At 36.2% G+C, this 17,937-nt stretch overlaps 3 protein-coding genes across 8 annotated transcripts; 1 reads left to right on the forward strand and 2 right to left on the reverse strand.

The window, feature by feature from the left end:
* The first annotated feature begins 617 nt into the window (after nucleotides 1-617).
* On the forward strand, nucleotides 618-6,074 carry LOC111786182 (sodium-dependent phosphate transport protein 1, chloroplastic). Its single transcript, XM_023666533.2, has 10 exons — nucleotides 618-1,093; nucleotides 2,007-2,114; nucleotides 2,455-2,610; nucleotides 2,831-3,046; nucleotides 3,194-3,403; nucleotides 3,903-4,040; nucleotides 4,328-4,429; nucleotides 4,520-4,585; nucleotides 4,700-4,784; nucleotides 5,688-6,074. Exons 1-10 carry the CDS (start codon nucleotides 695-697, stop codon nucleotides 5,783-5,785), a joined length of 1,578 nt encoding a protein of 525 aa, XP_023522301.2. The 5' UTR covers nucleotides 618-694; the 3' UTR covers nucleotides 5,786-6,074.
* Nucleotides 6,075-6,565: 491 nt separating this feature from the next.
* Nucleotides 6,566-9,614, reverse strand: LOC111789077 (cytochrome P450 86A1). Its single transcript, XM_023669719.2, has 2 exons — nucleotides 8,496-9,614; nucleotides 6,566-7,815 (listed from the first exon to the last, which is right to left on the reverse strand). The coding sequence occupies exons 1-2, from the start codon at nucleotides 9,206-9,208 to the stop codon at nucleotides 6,966-6,968; spliced, it is 1,563 nt and encodes a 520-aa protein (XP_023525487.2). The 5' UTR covers nucleotides 9,209-9,614; the 3' UTR covers nucleotides 6,566-6,965.
* Nucleotides 9,615-10,422: 808 nt separating this feature from the next.
* On the reverse strand, nucleotides 10,423-15,816 carry LOC111788907 (phosphomethylpyrimidine synthase, chloroplastic). Of its 6 annotated transcripts, none has more exons than XR_015419886.1 (7): nucleotides 15,658-15,816; nucleotides 14,252-14,566; nucleotides 13,997-14,124; nucleotides 12,668-13,494; nucleotides 11,666-12,342; nucleotides 11,047-11,149; nucleotides 10,423-10,842 (listed from the first exon to the last, which is right to left on the reverse strand). XR_015419886.1 is itself a non-coding variant. In XM_087121383.1 (7 exons), the coding sequence occupies exons 3-7, from the start codon at nucleotides 14,557-14,559 to the stop codon at nucleotides 11,122-11,124; spliced, it is 1,968 nt and encodes a 655-aa protein (XP_086977509.1). In that variant the 5' UTR covers nucleotides 14,560-14,566; nucleotides 15,343-15,413; nucleotides 15,658-15,704; the 3' UTR covers nucleotides 10,934-11,121. The 6 variants fall into 6 exon arrangements, 4 of the variants coding, with proteins under 4 accessions (XP_086977509.1, XP_023525249.1, XP_086977510.1 ...); XR_015419887.1 differs by having other exon boundaries at nucleotides 11,660-12,342; XM_087121383.1 differs by lacking the exon at nucleotides 10,423-10,842 and adding an exon at nucleotides 15,343-15,413 and having other exon boundaries at nucleotides 10,934-11,149; nucleotides 15,658-15,704.
* Between the last annotated feature and the right edge of the window lie 2,121 nt (nucleotides 15,817-17,937).

The raw sequence follows: 17,937 nt of genomic DNA on the forward strand, positions 1-17,937 counted from the left end.
CATAGACAGGAGAGGGAAATGAGTGCCAGTGAGGACGCTGGCCCCAAAAGGAGTGGATTATGAGATCCCACGTAGACGAGAGAGGGAAATGAGTGCCAGCGAGGATGCTAGACCCAAAAAAGAGTGGATTATAAAGTCCCACATCGACCAAAGAGAGAAACGAGTGCCAGCGAAGACGCTGAGTCTCGAAAGGAGTGGATTATGAATTCCCACATCGACCGGAGAGGTAAACGAGTCCCAACTAGGACGCAAAGCCCAAAGGGGCGAAGGATTGTGAGATCGCACGTGGGAGAGAGAGGAGAACCAAACATTATTTGTAAGGGTGTGGAAATTTCTCCTAGGATATTTAATATATTTTTTAAAATTAACAAATTAGATTGTTTTTTTTTTAATAAATTTTTTGGTTTTAGGTTAGTTAAGACAATTTATATTAATTTCGATATGAAATAAAAATAATAATTATGTTTAAAAGAGTGGAAAAGAAAAAGGAGAAAATAAACAATAAACTTCTTCCGTTAATTCTATGATTTTTTAAAGCACAACCCAATCTGTTCTCCGCAAAATGCCACGCGTCAAGCCCTAAACCAATGATCATTAATATCTCCCAATCTCTCTCTCTCTCTCTCAAACAGTTTCTTTAAGTCCGTTCTGTTACTGCCCGCGAAGTTGTGAGCAGTCGAAAATCCGGTCCGCCATGAGCGCCGGAGCTCTTCTTTACTCCTTCTCCCCAACGCCTCCAAATCCTTCCGATTTCTCCAAGAATATCATCCTCTCAGAACGGAGGCCTAAATTTCCCTCACGATTCCACCTCCCAGTTCTTCCGGAGGATCGATGCTTCGTCTTCCAGATTTCCGCCCGACGACATTCTGGCGGGAGAGGGAACTGGAGGCTGTGGACCGATATCAAATCGAAGCCCTACGATGTGTCGAACAAAGCTCCGAAATCGGTGAAGTTTAAGGGCTCAGTCGACAAGGCGGTGCTCGAGGAAGAAGATGTTCTCGGCGACGAACTTCCATGGTGGAAGCAGTTCCCTAAACGATGGCTCATCGTTTCCTTGTGCTTCTCCGCCTTTCTTCTCTGCAATATGGATAGAGTGAGTGACCTCTGAACTAGTCGATATATATATATATATATTTTTGGTGTTAATGGCGCGAACATAATAATATTGATCGTTTTTGTATTATGTTAGCTTAGATTTCAATTCTAATGAGTTATGTGTACTGTTCATTAGGTTTAAGTCAAATGGTCGATAGACTTGTATACTTTTTTTTTTTTTTCTTGTCTCATTTATTATATTTAGATTTGCTGATTTGGTAGTTGCCTACTTGATTTGGAATTTCACATATCATCATGTTGGCTTGTATTTATGAACTGATTAAGAAAGACCAAATAGATATTGATGAAAGTTTGGGAGCTGGAATAGAATATTCACAATGACATTTTTGGTTGGTCCATGTGTTTTTCTTGTCGTTGAAACTTAATCTTAGTTTCTATTTGATCTTTAAAAACATGTATATATTTTTCATTCTTGAGATCTGAATACAATTTCATTTCTTATTGGTCCATGAAGTTTGTAATTGATTTCTAATCAATCCTTGAAGTTTGAAATTGGTTTCTATTGTCATGGAGTATAAAACATAAAAAATAAATTAAAAAAATTTCAACTCATGCAAAGTCTAGAGATGGGTTAGAATTTCAAATATTAAGTACTAATTAGAAACCAAATTCAAACTTCGAAATCTACTTCCTAAGAGCGATAACAGCCCGAATTTAGTACGGAAAATGCCATTTTTAATCATTATGTTCTTTAAAAAGAAACTTTTTATTGACTATTATTATTTCTTTGGTTTGTAATCTACACTGTTTTTTTTGTTTTAGAAATTTGACTTGTAATTCAAAATTGTTTTTAAAGTGGTAACGGTGAAGGAAAAAAAGTTGTGAGTAGAACAAGTTCATTTAAGAGCGTACTGCTTATAAAAATGAATCTGTCTGTTTGATCTATGCAGGTAAACATGAGCATCGCTATACTTCCAATGTCAGCAGAGTATAACTGGAATCCTCAAACTGTTGGTTTAATACAATCCTCATTTTTCTGGGGATATCTCCTCACTCAGGTAAACTTGAAAGCTTTATATTGTTCCAATGCTTTGAATCACTGGCCAAGAGTTTCTTCTTGTGTATTGTAAAAATTAAGCTAAACAATGATATAGATGAAACAAGACCTTTCGCCTTGATTATTTGATAATAAAATCAAGTAATCCAAACGCAACATAAGAACTTATGAGGAAATAAATTGGTTTTAAGAAGTGCGAAAGAAACCAAATAGTCAAATCTCTATTCATAGATTCGTGTCCCTACATCTTGTCATTAAAATCATTCCTCTTCTTCCCCAAAAAGAGGAACCACTGTTTTATTCTTCCTCTATTTCTAACTTTTAGCCATGGCTGATGACAGATTGCTGGTGGGATATGGGCAGATACAGTTGGGGGAAAGCTGGTTTTGGGATTTGGTGTGATATGGTGGTCAGTTGCCACAGCTCTCACACCTGTAGCAGCTAAACTTGGGCTGCCCTTCTTGCTTGTTGTTCGTGCCTTCATGGGGATCGGTGAGGTTTGTCTCGTTATATCATCAATAGACCTAAGAATTTAAACCAATAACATAGGCTATGTTTAGTATTGAGTTTTGTGTGGCAAATCCATCCCTTTTCTCCATGCTGTTACATATAAAGAAAGAAATATGGTAGGAAGATGGTGGTAAGAAATTTGATTCCCTTCTCTTATGTCTTTTCATCATCCATAGACATTAGATCAGGTTGTTCAATTGGTTTCAGGGTGTTGCAATGCCTGCCATGAACAATATTCTCTCCAAATGGGTTCCTGTAGCAGAAAGAAGCAGATCATTAGCATTTGTTTATAGTGGGATGTATCTTGGTTCAGTAACAGGCCTTGCCTTCTCACCATTTTTAATACATCAGTTTGGATGGCCATCTGTTTTCTTTTCCTTCGGCTCTCTTGGTGCGGTTTGGTTTACTGTCTGGCTCAATAAGGTAACCAAGTCTGCTACTACCAAAATATTTCTCGGTCGAAGTCACTTTGTTTATTGTTGTATAAGCTATTAAAGGCCTGTCTTGAGTCATAAAGCTCTCTGGGAAACTTGTCAACGACACTTGATTGATTTCGTATTGTGGCTATAGGCACACAGTTCACCACTTGATGATCCTCAACTGAGACCACAAGAAAAGAAGCTGATTTTTGCAAATAGTGTTAACAAGGAGCCTGTTAAAAGCATACCTTGGGGACTAATCTTGTCCAAAGCACCTGTATGGGCTCTTATAGTTTCTCATTTTTGTCACAATTGGGGGACATTTATTCTACTGACATGGATGCCAACATACTATCACCAGGTAAGTCTTTTTTATTACTTCATGGTAAAATTTTATTGGGACAGCTCTTTTAACCGCCTGTCATATTTACTGCCTCTTTCTAATGTAACCTTTAGCTAATTGAACAAGTATTCAAGTTTCTGATGATTACAGAATACAAAAAGACAATTCTAAAATTTCAACTTTTTCAGTTTTCCACAGGACAGAAAGATTGATAGATTGTAGAACATAACACATGTAAATCTTGAAAAAGGGATTGGGAGATTTGAGAAGAATTTTTTGGTTGTTGTGTTGTAGACTGAAATGCACAATTCTTTTCTTGAATGAAAAATAACTTGTTTTCATTAAGATGAATAAAAGTATAAAGGCTCAACAGACGTGAAGATTGCAAAAGAAACAAATTGTTGGAATGAACGGCATAAGCTTATAAGTGAATGTGTACTTTGGATGTTGTCAGTATTTGCTTCCATGATACGGAAGTTATGTAAATCTTGATTTGGAATGTTTAAATATCACTTAGGTCCTGAAGTTCAATCTCACAGAATCTGGACTTCTTTGTGTTCTTCCCTGGCTAACAATGGCGTTTTCTGCAAACCTTGGAGGCTGGATTGCCGACACACTTGTGAGCAGAGGCCTCTCGGTGACTACAGTTCGAAAGGTAAAAGAAATACTTCTAATATCAAACTTTTCTCATATTCTAAGTCAAAAAACTTAAGCGGATAGGTTATGATATACTTAACTTTCTATACACATTTAATGCTTGAATTAAATACTCTAAATTGAGCATTGAACGAGTCAGTTCTATTTCTTAACAACTTTCTGGCTTCCCCCTTCACTTGCTGTTTGGCATTCAACTCTTATAGGCCATTGTGCATAACTGTCATTGGTAGAATCTCTTAATTGTGCTCTGCTTGAAGAACAGTTTCTTAAATTTTTACTTTTCAGATTATGCAAAGTGTTGGATTCCTTGGCCCCGCATTCTTCTTGACCCAGTTGAGCCATGTCGATTCGCCGGCGATGGCGGTTTTGTGCATGGCCTGCAGCCAGGTTGCTTTGCATTTTGATCTGTCCTTTCCAAATCTTCCTGTTCTTATGAAAAAACATACAACATTTACTTTGATATGCTGCCTTGAATAGGGAACCGATGCATTCTCTCAATCCGGTCTATATTCAAACCATCAAGATATCGCCCCACGATATTCTGTGAGTGTTTTCTACTCCGAGTCATTTGGAGATATAAAGTTCCTTTAGTTTGATTACTTGCCATATTAGTCTCCTTTTGGAAAGAACTTGAAATTTATGCAATGATCTGTTTAGGGAGTGTTACTAGGTCTATCAAACACAGCTGGAGTGCTAGCAGGTGTCTTTGGGACAGCGGCTACAGGTTATATCTTGCAACACGGTTAGTACCACTTCTTCCAATACTATATCCCAAGAACTTTTAAGAAGGGAAAAAATAATTTCTTACTCATGTTCTTAACCTTGGTGGGTCTATTATAACTTCCAAAATTTCGATTTCATCAAAATTTTACTTTAATATCTCGTTGAAAAGAGTTATGAAACTACTAATAAAACATGCAAAGTTTAACAAACAAAATGCTGAAAAGAAACATACAAAAATGTTTAGCCCCAATCATAAAAGTATTCTAACTTGCTATAAATTCTGTTGAGGATTGTTGAGTGGTTGTTGAGAGAGAGTTCACCTTCGCGAATTTAGGCAATGATCATGGGTTTAAGTATGGAATATATCTTCATTGATATGATGAGGCCTTTTGAGAAAGCCCAAAGTAAAGTCATGAGAGTTTATGCTCAAAGTGGACAATATCGTACCTTTGTGGAGGCCCATGATTCCTAACATGGTATCATAGCCATGACCTTAACTTAGCCATCTCAATAGAATCCTCAAATGTTGAACAAAGAAGTTGTGAGTCTCGAAGGTATAGTCAAAAGTGACTCAAGTGTCGAACAAAAGGTGTACTTTGTTCGAGGACTCTAGAGAAGTCGAGCCTCGATTAAGGGAAGGCTCTATAGCGTAGTTTGTTCGAGGGAAAAATTGTTGAGAATTGTTGGGAGAGAGTCCCACGTTGGTTAATCTAGGGAATGATCATGGGTTCATACCATTGAGAGTCGTGAATTATGAGGTGGAGACCTTTTTTCTTAGTTCAACAATTACGAGGTAGAGAATTGAACTATTAACCTTTACAATCGTAGTTAGTGTCTTATCAACCAACCGAGCAATGCTCGGACTGAAATATAGCTTTTCTAACAACCAATTTTAAAACATGTTTGAATTTTTTTTTTTCAGGTTCGTGGGATGATGTGTTCAAGGTATCAGTTGGGCTGTACTTGGTTGGAACAGTGGTTTGGAATCTCTTCTCAACGGGTGAGAAAATATTGGAGTAAGGTTGAAGATGCAACTTCGACAGTCCTCCTTCACAAGTAAGCCCCCCTCATTTCCAAACTAATTCTTGGAAAACTGCTTCTGTAAGCCATTGGAAAGATGCTGCTAGAAACAAAAAGCCCAGTGTGTATAGTAGATAGATTATCTTGGGTGTTTTTAGGGAAAAGAAAAAGAAAAAGAAAAAGAAAAGAGAACAGAAGAAATCCCTAATTTTGAAATTTGTAAATATACATGTAAAATTGCTATTGAGGCTCATGTATAGGAGAAGGTAAGCTTAAGTTGATTGAATAATTGGACTAAAAATGTTGTTAAATAACAATTAATTTTAAAACATCAATTATTTTAAAGATTTTCTTTTTTTGAAATATTATGAGGTTTTTTTTTTTTTATAACTTTTTATGTTTTGACCTTTGATTTGACTTTAATTAGAATCTTATTGTTTTATATTTTTTAAGTTATTATAATATTACATAAAATGTTATTTTAGCTTATCAGCTAAATATGTTAGATTTAAATGTGATGAATGAAACGTTTTACGTTGTAGAATGACTTTTTTTACAAATTGAACTTTGATGGTCGAGAATTTTCATTGACAATTTTTTTTTTTTTTTTTAAAATCTAGGATTGACATATTCATCCCCTAATTTATAATTTAATCTTTGATAAATTAAGTCAAAGAAATATTTTCATAAATAAAATTAGTCCTTCTCCGTGGAAAATAATACTAGAGACATATTATATTACTCGCAACAATTCACACATTTGAATAATATTTAATTCGAAGTATGCATTCCAATAATATTTAATTGGAAGTATGCATGAGAATATATAAGTAATTAATTTAGAATATTAAAAATATGCACAAAATAATAATAATAAAAAAAATAAATTAAAAATAAAAAAGATCCACCAATTCGTCCAAATACAACAATTACAAACACTTTAACTCCCCAATTAAACCACAAACAATTTACGTATAAAAAGAAAAAGAAAGATAAAAAAAAAAGGACACATTGACAATTATGCCCTCGTGAAGACCAACGAAATGACAAATTTACCCTGTGCAGTATAAAAGAAGAAGAGAACCAATTTTCCTACCATACAAAACCCAAAATAAACAAATAATTGGTTCGACAAAAACAGACAAATTCAAGTGACAATGAAATGACGAAAACACCCCTCCTAGCCGAGCCGGCGAGGATGCAAATAAACCCGAAGCCCATTCTTCATAAAAAGAGTAAGAGACATTTTTTGTTCCACCCGGTGACCGGGAACCGGCGCCAGCTGGTACCGGAGGAGCACGGCGGAGGCGACGGACTTCATTTGCAAATAAGCCAAATCCTTCCCCAAACAAGTTCTCGGTCCAGCATTAAACGCCACGAATTTATACCCATCTTTCGGCCCCTCGAACCGGTCCCCGTCCGGCGACAGCCACCGGTCCGGTTTAAATTCCCCACAATCCTCCCCCCAAATGCTCTTCATCCTCCCGGCCGAATAAATCGAATACGTCACGGTCGAACCGGCCGGCACAAAACTGCCATCTGGCAACACGTCATCAGCCACGACGTATTTGAAATCCTGCGGTACGGACGGGTATAAACGCAGCGTTTCGGCCAGCGCGGCTTTTAAATACACCAATTTATCGGCCTCGTCGAACATCAACGGCTCTTCGATCCACCGTCGTGGATCCTCGCCGCGTGTCTGGCGGAGAACCGTTGAGATTTCGGCGAGGATTTTAGCCTCCACGTGCGGGTGATTCATTACGAGCCAAAAGAACCACGTGAGTGCCACGGAGGATGTGTCCCGGCCGGCGAGGACGAAGTTTAAGGCGATGCGGTGGAGCACTGCGGCGGAGAAGCGGTTGCCGTCGCCGTCGCCGTCGCCGTCGTGCTTCTTCTTCATGAAGCGGGATAATAAGTCGTCTGAGGGGGATTCTTTACGGGATGCAACGGCGTCGTTTATGTATTCCTCTATTACTTTTAAACTCTCCTTTAACCTTCTTTCCATTCCGATGCCCAGAAGCTTCTTTAACCTTAATATAAACAAATCAGAGTCAGAAATTTATTATTAATTGATTTTTACATGCATTATTATCATATTTACTTTCTAGTTTTGAATGCTATTTTCAAATTTATTCTACATTAAACTTTTTAAATAGTTTATTTTAGGTTCATTTGATTTTTTGAAAATTTTGTCACATTTTATTGCTTAATTAAAAAATAATATGGCAACTTTTTTTATTAAAAAAAAAAAAAGAAAAAAGAGCTTTTTTTAATAAGATTATTTCTAAATTTTGTATTTTTTCTATAAAAAATACCTCTAAAATTTTAAAAATTTCAATAATTTTCTTAAAATTGAAAAAAAAAATTAAAATTACTCTCAGCATTAGTTTGAATAAATAATATTAGTATTTTGTTTATAAAATATTTTTATTAAGAAAAAATTTAAAAGTATTAATATTAATTTTAAAAGTTTAAAGCCTTTTATAATAATGTGCAACAATGTTTTTTATAATATTATTTAGCTTATAAAGTTAGTTCAAGAAAGCTAAAACTAAAATAAACTAATTAAAAACCAAAACAATATACTTATTTTTTTATTAAAAAAAAAAAATCTACGTATCACCCAAATAATTTGTTTTAAGAAAATTAATTTTAAGAGCTAAATAAAATTAAAAGAGTAATTAATAATTAAAAGTAAAATAAAAAAAACCTCCATAAAATGCTAGGGTAAAGAAGGCGGTGAAGAGTGGCTTCAGTGGCGGAATCAAACGCCAAAGCGAAGGGACTTGCAGGCAATTCCGGCGACAAAGTTTGAGGATCTTTCCCAAAAGTGAGCCCACAAATGTTATCGAAAGTCAACCGGAGCAACAAATCCTGCAAATCAACCGCCGTTTTATACTCCGCCGCCTTATCCAATATGCACCAAAGTCGCGTCCTTATCGTGCGATTCACCCACCGGTCCATCGCCTGCCGTAGCGTCCTCGTCGTGAACTCCAGCGCCGCCGTCTTCCGCTGGACCAGCCAAATCTCGCCGTCGCTGTTGAAAATCCCTTGACCTAAAAGATCGTGAAAAGCCGCTTGCCAGTCCGGTCCTTTCGGGTAATTTTCGAACCGGGTTCGGAGCACGTGTTCGATGTTTCTCGGGTGGGACGTGACCGTGTAGAAGCCTTGTTTTCTAGCGAAGAATGGAAGTGCCACCGTACAAGTTTGGTATGTGGCGGCGCCGCCTGTGGAGCGGAGGTTCCCAGCCATCCAGTCATGGAGGCTCCGCCGATTCGAGATGAGAGCCGGTAGGCTGCCTATGACCGGCCAGACTCTTGGACCGGTTAGCGTACGGGCGAGGAAATGAAACCAAATCAAATAGGCGAAAATGAGGAGAAGAAAAGAGGGGAAGGGGAAGGGCAAAACGACGTCGTTAGCCATTGGGGGGAGAAGGTTGAAGGAATTAGTGAAGAAAGAAGGAAAAAAAAAAATGTGGATTTATAAAGTTAAGAAATGGGGCAAATTTTAGGAAGGGTGGTTGAGAAAATTGGACAATATAAAGTTTTGGAAATTAATTAAAAATAATACTCACACGCACACGAAACCTACAAATCAAACGTCTTTAAATAATACGTTATTTTAGATATTAAAAATTAAAATAGCGGATGATATGGTTGCAATAAGCGTAATCGTTATTATTTTTTAAATTCAAGATTTAAAGAACAAATTTTGTGGTTGATTTGAAGAACTCATAATAGATCGTCCCTCGATTTCAAATTGGATATTTGAGATCAAATAGATGCTAATTATGACATTCGTGAACGAGAAATATGTTTTTCACTCGAATGTTTAGTATTAATAAAATAAAATTATTTTATATTGTTCTAGGAATTACTTTGTAGGAACTATGTAAAGAGGTTCAAGGTTGATCGAGAAATTCATTATTCGACTCACTTGTAGTCATAAACAAAATATTATGGACACGTGAATTACCACATATCTTTATAATGGTATGATATTGCTTATTTTGAAGCATAAACGTGACCTTGTAATGTTGTTTCAAAAACCCTAAGGACCTCGTGTTTATTGAGATAATATCCCTAATTCTTTCACTTACATTGTTTAGAGGATTCATCGAACTTGCATCACCTTCTATTGGCAAGTGTCGGCAAAAATGAAAGGTTATGACAAATCTTCTTTTTCATTATTAGATACTTTCAAAAATTCGGGACAAAACTAACCTTTTAAAAACCTTGATTATGTCTTTGTATAATATAATTGAATTTATTTCGATGATGATTGAACGCCTTTCTCTTGTGTGAATTATGATCATCCACTTTTCTTATGATATGGTTCGATAAGCATGTTAGAGTCATTCATGCCATATAATTTATCAAATTACTGGTAGTCATTCACGTCATATTGTTTAAATTCATCAATGTAAAATAAAATATTTATCTTAGATTTTATCCAACCATAATAACCAAATTCTAACTTTATGAAATTTAATTCTCTAACTAGCAAATATAATAATAATAATTTAACCAAATTTAAAAATATTTTTCTTAGGTCATTTATGTTAATATCTAAAGATTAATTTAATTCTTTTAAACAATTTATAATTAAATTAATTAATCTAAACTTCAAAAATTAAATAGCCCATTTAAAATAGTAATTAGTATTAGATAGTAATTAATATTTTATCTCGACAAAAAGAATTTTCTATTTTTGAGTTGCTCTTTACTCCCCTACGGGTCCACTTGGCTTGCCAAGGGTAAAAAAGTAATATGGCTATTTTCATTTTCCAGTTATGAGGAGCTTGAAAATATTTTGGTAAATAGGAAGATGGAGAATTTACTGTCTTCAGTTGCCTCATTGTTTTGGTCAGGTTCGAATGATGCATGCTCAAATAGATCGTCGACCATAACGACAGCCACGAGCAGTGTAGCGACGTTTTTCCTGTATACAAACACAAACAAAAAACAGAAAAGCACGCTCCCTACGCAGGCATTATCCTGTTCAGGTTCAAAGGGACTATCTCAGCCTGACCAAGTTAAGCCCGCAGCCGAGCAAAGCTAAGAACTTGGTCGAGGCACCCCCGGTGCGTTTCTACATTAATAATAGAATCAAAACAAAGATGATGAAAGAGGCACAACAGCCAAGACATCAAGAACAGCAGCAATAACTTTTTTCTTAGTTCCAACAGATAGAGAGACACAAAGCAGACACAAACTAAATACAGCCAATAAAAGGGAATAGATACAAGCTAAACTTCGTACTCTTCCATGGCCAGAATTAGGAAACTCAAGCAGCAGGCATAAATTATCTGTCCGCTCAAACAAGTCTCCTGCACTTCAAACCCTTTCTCCTTCCCTAGCGGTCCTGCAAATTCATACATTTGTAAGAATCAACCACAGGAATTAACGGAGTAATCGCTAAAAACTGAGAGCAATGGTTCTCGTTGCCCCTTATCGAAAAAGGGGAACGATACCGATTATTACAAAACCTTACTCCTTACCTTACTGAGTAGGGTTCTTCCTCATCTAAAGATGTGACTGACTAACTATTACCATTGGACTGTATGCTAAGACCCAAGAAATAAAAAGCATTACCCGTCTCTTGCAGGCTGCAGCATTAACTAATTATATATCCATGAAGCCTACAAGGATATTTAATCTAGACAAGATAATCAAAGTCAGATAATAATCGAGCAGGTTCTCGAGGTGATTCGGTAATATATGTGTAGAGATCCAATATGAGAACGCTTTGTACCAAATTCGTTCAAGTGAGGAATATGAAGACATTGATATATGGTTATTCAAGTTCTTGTTCTATGCTAAGAAAACCAAGCAATAAAATCAAAAAGACCAAAAAGAAATTGTGATTCTTAACCTTCACCTTTTCATGGAGTCCACGTAGCTTGCAGGCAAGTAGATTTCCCCACCAGTTTCACCATGTTGTTCACCACTAATGGTTTTCTTTGCAGACAAAAATTCAGCACTCATAGCATCCATCCCTTGCTGCAGAGCTTCTTCTACGTTCCCGTACCCGTGTTCCTCGGCATACTTCCGCACATCTTCAGTTATCTTCATGGAGCAGAACTTGGGTCCACACATGGAGCAGAAATGGGCTACCTTGGCACCTTCTGATGGCAAGGTTTCATCATGAAAGGACATGGCAGTCATAGGGTCCATTGACAAAGCAAATTGATCCATCCACCGAAATTCGAATCTTGCCTTACTCAGTGCATCATCCCATGATTGTGCATGTGGGTGACCTTTGGCTAGATCAGCTGCATGAGCAGCTATCTTATATGATATTACTCCAGTCTTCACGTCATCTCGATTCGGCAATCCTAAGTGCTCTTTCGGTGTCACGTAACAGAGAAGAGCCGTGCCAAGGGCCCCAATATTGGCTGCACCAATGGCAGAGGTAATGTGGTCATATCCAGGAGCAACATCCGTAGTCAAGGGGCCGAGAGTGTAAAAAGGTGCTTCATTACACCACTCAAGCTGTTTTTGCATATTTTCAGGGATCTTATGCATTGGAACATGTCCTGGTCCTTCATTCATTACCTGAAATTCAAATATTTGGCCACTAGTTAGAATCAAGTAAAAAATAACATTCCTAATCTCTAAAATGAAAATAGCAGAAAATAATTGCCTGTATTAGCTATTGAAAATAATGGAACCTTTAGATCCATATTTTTAGTGTACATTCTCAACCAAACAAGCTGTAATAGGTACGGCTTGAGTGGTTCTTACGAAAGTTACAACAATAAGATGTTCTTTCACTGCATATAACTGCGAGTAATAGGTTTCCTCACAAATGCATATAACTAACATAAGTTTGATTTTTAGCACGTGGATGCATGTATGCAAGAGAGACTTTTATTCATACCTGCACATCTTTTTCCCATGCTCTACGAGTCAGTTCACCCTGAGTTAAGAGCTCCGCAAATTGAGCAGTGTCATTAGCATCATAAATTGAACCAGGTCTCAGCCCATCACCAATCGATAGGGATATATCATACTGATTACAGATGTCAAGTATGTCATCCCAGTGTTCATAAGCAAAGTTTTCCTTATGATGAGCCAAACACCACTTTGCATGAATAGATCCTCCACGTGATACGATTCCCGTCATTCTTTTGGCTGTTAGAGGGATGTATCGCAGTAAGACCCCAGCATGAATAGTGAAATAGTCTACACCCTGCTCAGCTTGTTCAATCAGTGTTTCTCTGAAAATATCCCAGGTGAGATTTTCAGCTATTCCATTCACTTTCTCAAGTGCCTGATATATGGGTACAGTTCCTAATGGTACTGGTGAGTTACGCAAAATCCACTCACGAGTCTCATGTATGTGACGACCAGTAGAGAGGTCCATGACAGTATCAGCTCCCCACATGGTCGCCCATTGGACTTTATAAACTTCTTCTTCAATTGAACTCGCAACAGCAGAGTTTCCAATATTTGCATTTACTTTGACCAAGAAATTTCTACCCACAATCATGGGCTCCAATTCCAAATGCTTCTTGTTGGAAGGGATGATTGCCCGCCCACGAGCAACCTCTGACCTCACAAACTCTGGGTCAAGCTTCTCACGAGTGGCACAAAACAACATTTCCTCAGTTATGATTCCTTGCTTGGCATAATACATCTGTGTGCATCTTGGTGCTCCTAATTTTTCTCTCCTATCAACCCAGTCCTTCCGAAGTTTAGGCAATCCTATATAACATTGTTGATTGTCAAAAATTGAAAGAGATAGGTAAACATACACCCACACAGGACACCAAAGAAAAAAAATTACCATAACTGTTTGTATTGATTCATCATGGAAATCAAGTAAGCAAGCATTATTTATAGAAACTGGATTACAAGACAATTAACAAAAGCTCAAAGGGATTTCCCATTATAGAAAGCAATCATACTTCCCGCTATTTATGTTATCTTATAGAGTCAGATAGGCCCACTGCTAAAGGATGTCAGTTTCACAGCAGTTGGTTTTAATGTTTAGGCAAGAAATAGCCTGCTTATGCAGCAGACTTAAAATAACAGACGTATATCTGAGCATCAGAGTCCAAACAATTTTCACAAAAAATTATATTTTCAGTAAAAGTATACATTCACGAACAATTAAAAATAATAAACAAAACCAATAAATGCTACAAAAAAAATATATAGCAAAAATGAGTCTCTTTAAGGAACAGTTAAAAGTTGATCATCTTACCAACACGGGGGCTAATGTTTTGAGGACCACTAGTGTCATAATTGTCAAAGTGTGGTTCATCACCAGATAAATGAACCCGTCGAAAGGGTACTTTGAGCACGTGCCCAGTTTCTTCGTGAACAATTTCCCTGCATAGCAAAACATGCATCAATAATTGCAGATGTATATGATATCAGTTTACGATAATCATCTATCTAGCCTTGCAACAGTTACAAGAACTATGAAATAAGACGATACTCCAATGAATTCACTCACTTGTGTTCTTTTGTGCTTTTTGGAAAACACAGCTCAAATGAAGGAAGCGGCAAAAAATCAGGAGAAGAAGGATCAACTGTATGTTTCTTGTTTTTGGCCTTCTCCGTGCTGGTTTCTGGGGGGTCAAAGGTTAAAGTGGCTCTAGGTGCTAAGGTAATAGATGAAGGGTGTAATTCCTTGCATGCACCGGAAACACGACCAACCACATCAAACCCAGGAAAGAAGGCAGACTTAAGCAATTTCGTAGAGTAGGAACGGTTCCCACTCTTTCCAACAGCAGGTGTTATGGTAGCTTGAATAGACGACATCTTTGATCTAGAAAATAAAAAATTAATGGTCAAAATCCTACCATTGAAGAAAAAGAAAAGAGTTTCTTGAACTTGATAAATGATTGTCAGAATCAGGCACGACGAGCTTCATAAGTATAATAATATGAATTTCAAAATCAGACCCAAAAAAACAGAGAGAACAAAAAGCCTTTTCTTAGTAGAACTCAATCTGACACTCGAGCGGTGTTGTGAGTAACCAATTGTTGTAAGCTACTTCACATTTTAATTAGCTCAGTTAGCCTTCTAAATTTTTATTGTTAACTACAGTGTTATGTAAGTTGGTTGAGTAGCTCCTGGCTAAATTCAAGTTCATTTCGATGATAAGTGAGCGGCCATAGCCTTGTATGATAATCAAGTCAATGATACTCTGCTATTACTCGTTATAATTAGCAGGTGAAAGAAAATGCAAAATTAAGAGAGTAAATTTTCAATGAGTTTCATGAATATATATACATGCCGTTCAAAAATCAGACTCCGAGATGAGGCACGAGCTGAAAACACAAAAAGCATTATCTTAATACAGCTCAATCAACGGCTCATCTAACATTCAAGTAATCGGTGAAAGAAAATGCACAGATTTGAGTAAGAACAAAGCATATTCTCTACAACATGCTTTCAAAGTGACAATATCTTTGCATCATTAAAAAAAAAAAAAAAAAAAAATCAGCATCGCTACTATAATACATCTCAATGAACGCCTCAATCCAACATTCAAGTAGCAGGTTAAAGAAATGCTGGTAATAAGAAGAACAAAGCAGATACCAGATGATATAGTCACAAAATAACGAAATCTTTAAACCATGCAAGTTCAGTTCACTGGCCGATCAACAAATCTAGTCAAAAGAAAACACAAGCGATAACAAGATCGTCAATAGAACTCAGCAACTCATGCAACAAAGATAATAACAAAGCAATCAAATCGAAATCTATACGGAAAACAAAAACTCAAGAATGATCACAGAAAATTGATTCGAAACACAAGGCAGTACATGAAATGCGTTCGAAGAAAGAATCAAGCCACAGGTACTATGAAATTAAAACGACGAAATGGAAAAGATGTAGGGTTTGTCGAAGAACCTGGGGAGTTGAATCTTATCTGTTAAGCCCGCTGTTCGAGCAGAGAATGGGAGAGGCTTGGCTCTTATTGAAAGGCAGAGAGGGATAAATGTCGTCTTCGTACTTTCAAAAATGGTAATGAAAAGGATGCCGACGTGGCTGAATCTCCGGGCTAGATATTTCTGACTCTGACAATTAAAATATCTCCTTTTTTATTTTTTTTAAATTTATTTTTATTTATTTTTTTTAAATTGAAATTTTGAGACTACAAAAATATTCGAGCTTTAAAAAAGTATTTATCAACCTAAAAAAAAAAATTAAAAATACTTTACCATTATTTAGTTAATTAACTAATAATATATTAGATTTTTAAAAACTAATTAATACCCTTAAATTTTAAATAATTTATTATTATTATAATATATGAAATTAAGTTGAAGGCAGATGAATGAACTGATATCATATTAAGAGTAGAATGATTAAAAAATTTAAAAGAATTAAAGATCGCTACCTATACCAGTAAGATGTACCTTCTTTTTCAATGACTCACGCTTATGAACTCTAAAGTTACGTATGTTTTGCTTGGAGCAATCTTATATTGGATGAATTTTTGAAATTTTTTTCCGACAAACAAGTGATAAGAACAAAACATGTTGAAATGACTCGTATTAATTTGTGGAAGAGTTTTCACTCCTAGAAACGAGAAAATGTGACTATGTTGCTAAGGAGGTAGGAAAATGTCAAGGTCGTTGGCGGCGGAATAAATAAATAAATAAACGTTCTTGTATTATAAACTATTGTTTTAATGTTTTAATTTAATTTAAATTGTTTTATTAACCGTCGTAAGAATCGTTTCCAAAATTAAATAAAAATTGGAGAAACGTTTCCGTTTTATAGGGGCTTTGCATGCACAGGTTCGGGTGGGACCCACAACCGTCCATGCAAACGCCACGCACCTGGGTCCCACTTATTTATTTAATTTTTTTTTCTTTTGCCCTCATCAGTTTTTTTTTTTTTAATTGCATTACATTCGAATTATAAATTTATATAAATTATAAGATTACTAATATTATGATTTTTCTTAGGTATATATACCTTTAAGACTAAATTAATATAAAAATTATGTATAGAAGCTAATCAAAATTCGTACAACATTTAAAAGATAAATATAAGTTTATTTTATTTTAATTATTTGTAATTTATTGCAAGATCCTGTATTCTAGTCTAGTCCAGACTTTTCCTCAAAGTTTTTAAGAGTTAGAGGTTTTCACACCCGTTCTCATTTTTCAATCAATGCGGGATCTTACAATCCACTCTCTTGGGAGCTTAATGTCCTAATTGACACTGGTTCCTCACTAGAATCGATGTGGGATTTTACAATCCACCCTCCCTTGACACACTGCCCTCCTCACTAGAACCGACGTGGGATTTTACAATTCACCCCCCCCCCCCTCGAAGCCCAACGTTTTTGTTGGCACACTGCCCGGTGTCTAACTCTGATACCATTTGTTCAAGCCTACCGCAAATAGATATTGTATTTTTTGGGATTTTCCTTCTGAACTTTCTCTCAAAGTTTTTAAAACTCGTCACTAGGAAGAACAAAAGAGGGAAGGAAGAATGCTTCGTTTTCCTCTCCGATATGGAATCTCATGTGAAGGGTATGATATGAATTTATTCTTCGATTGAATAAATTCAATTATTTTTGACATTTTGCACTTGATATTTTAATTTAAAATATAGTTATATTCATCCATTTATCAGAATTCTAGGGCATCACTTCTTTTCAAGCACAAAAGACAGAAAGATGAGATACAATGGGAATTCTGGCGCCCACCGTTCCAATGCGACACACAGAAATGGCAATCAATTGATGGCAAGAAAGAAGCATTATGATCACTCAAAACCTGCCAATTTTTTGTTTACTTCTTTTTCAGATAGCAACATTGATATTTAGCTATATGCTTCCAAAATATCATCACCACACCCACAAAGCTTTCACTTTCTTACCACCCTCATATTTATGTGGATGAAGTTCAAACAGCCAAACCCCACTTCCTATTATGAAATAATATCTGAATGATGCAGGAAATGCTCAGATAGATAGAGAGAGAGACAAACAGAGATGGAGAAGAGAGGTTAGGATCATGAATGACCAACGAAAAAGTTCCGATGCAATTAATTTTGTAAGGATAGAATTTGGAGAGAGTAACCCAATAATTTTTAGTACTTACATTTCATGCCACGTGTATATTCTCGATCAAAAAGTTGAATATTTGAATGTACATTCTCTTTTATTCAACT

The sequence above is a fragment of the Cucurbita pepo genome, chromosome 2 (genome assembly GCF_057944985.1).
Source record: "Cucurbita pepo subsp. pepo isolate OVF chromosome 2, ASM5794498v1, whole genome shotgun sequence".
NCBI lineage: Eukaryota > Viridiplantae > Streptophyta > Magnoliopsida > Cucurbitales > Cucurbitaceae > Cucurbita > Cucurbita pepo.

Bases quoted from the DNA above. Each gene is read 5' to 3' on its own strand.
- LOC111786182 (XM_023666533.2), top strand. From the start codon at position 695: ATGAGCGCCGGAGCTCTTCTTTACTCCTTCTCCCCAACGCCTCCAAAT. The intron at 2,611-2,830 runs GTTTGTCTCGTT...AATTGGTTTCAG, and splicing joins CCTTCATGGGGATCGGTGAG to GGTGTTGCAATGCCTGCCAT. The intron at 4,785-5,687 runs GTTAGTACCACT...TTTTTTTTTCAG, and splicing joins AGGTTATATCTTGCAACACG to GTTCGTGGGATGATGTGTTC.
- LOC111788907 (XM_023669481.2), bottom strand. From the start codon at position 14,559: ATGTCGTCTATTCAAGCTACCATAACACCTGCTGTTGGAAAGAGTGGG. The intron at 13,495-13,996 runs GTAAGATGATCA...AATGTTATATAG, and splicing joins AAACATTAGCCCCCGTGTTG to GATTGCCTAAACTTCGGAAG. The intron at 12,343-12,667 runs GTATGAATAAAA...TTTGAATTTCAG, and splicing joins CATGGGAAAAAGATGTGCAG to GTAATGAATGAAGGACCAGG.
- LOC111789077 (XM_023669719.2), bottom strand. From the start codon at position 9,208: ATGGCTAACGACGTCGTTTTGCCCTTCCCCTTCCCCTCTTTTCTTCTC. The intron at 7,816-8,495 runs GTTTTTTTTATT...GTTTATATTAAG, and splicing joins TACCCTAGCATTTTATGGAG to GTTAAAGAAGCTTCTGGGCA.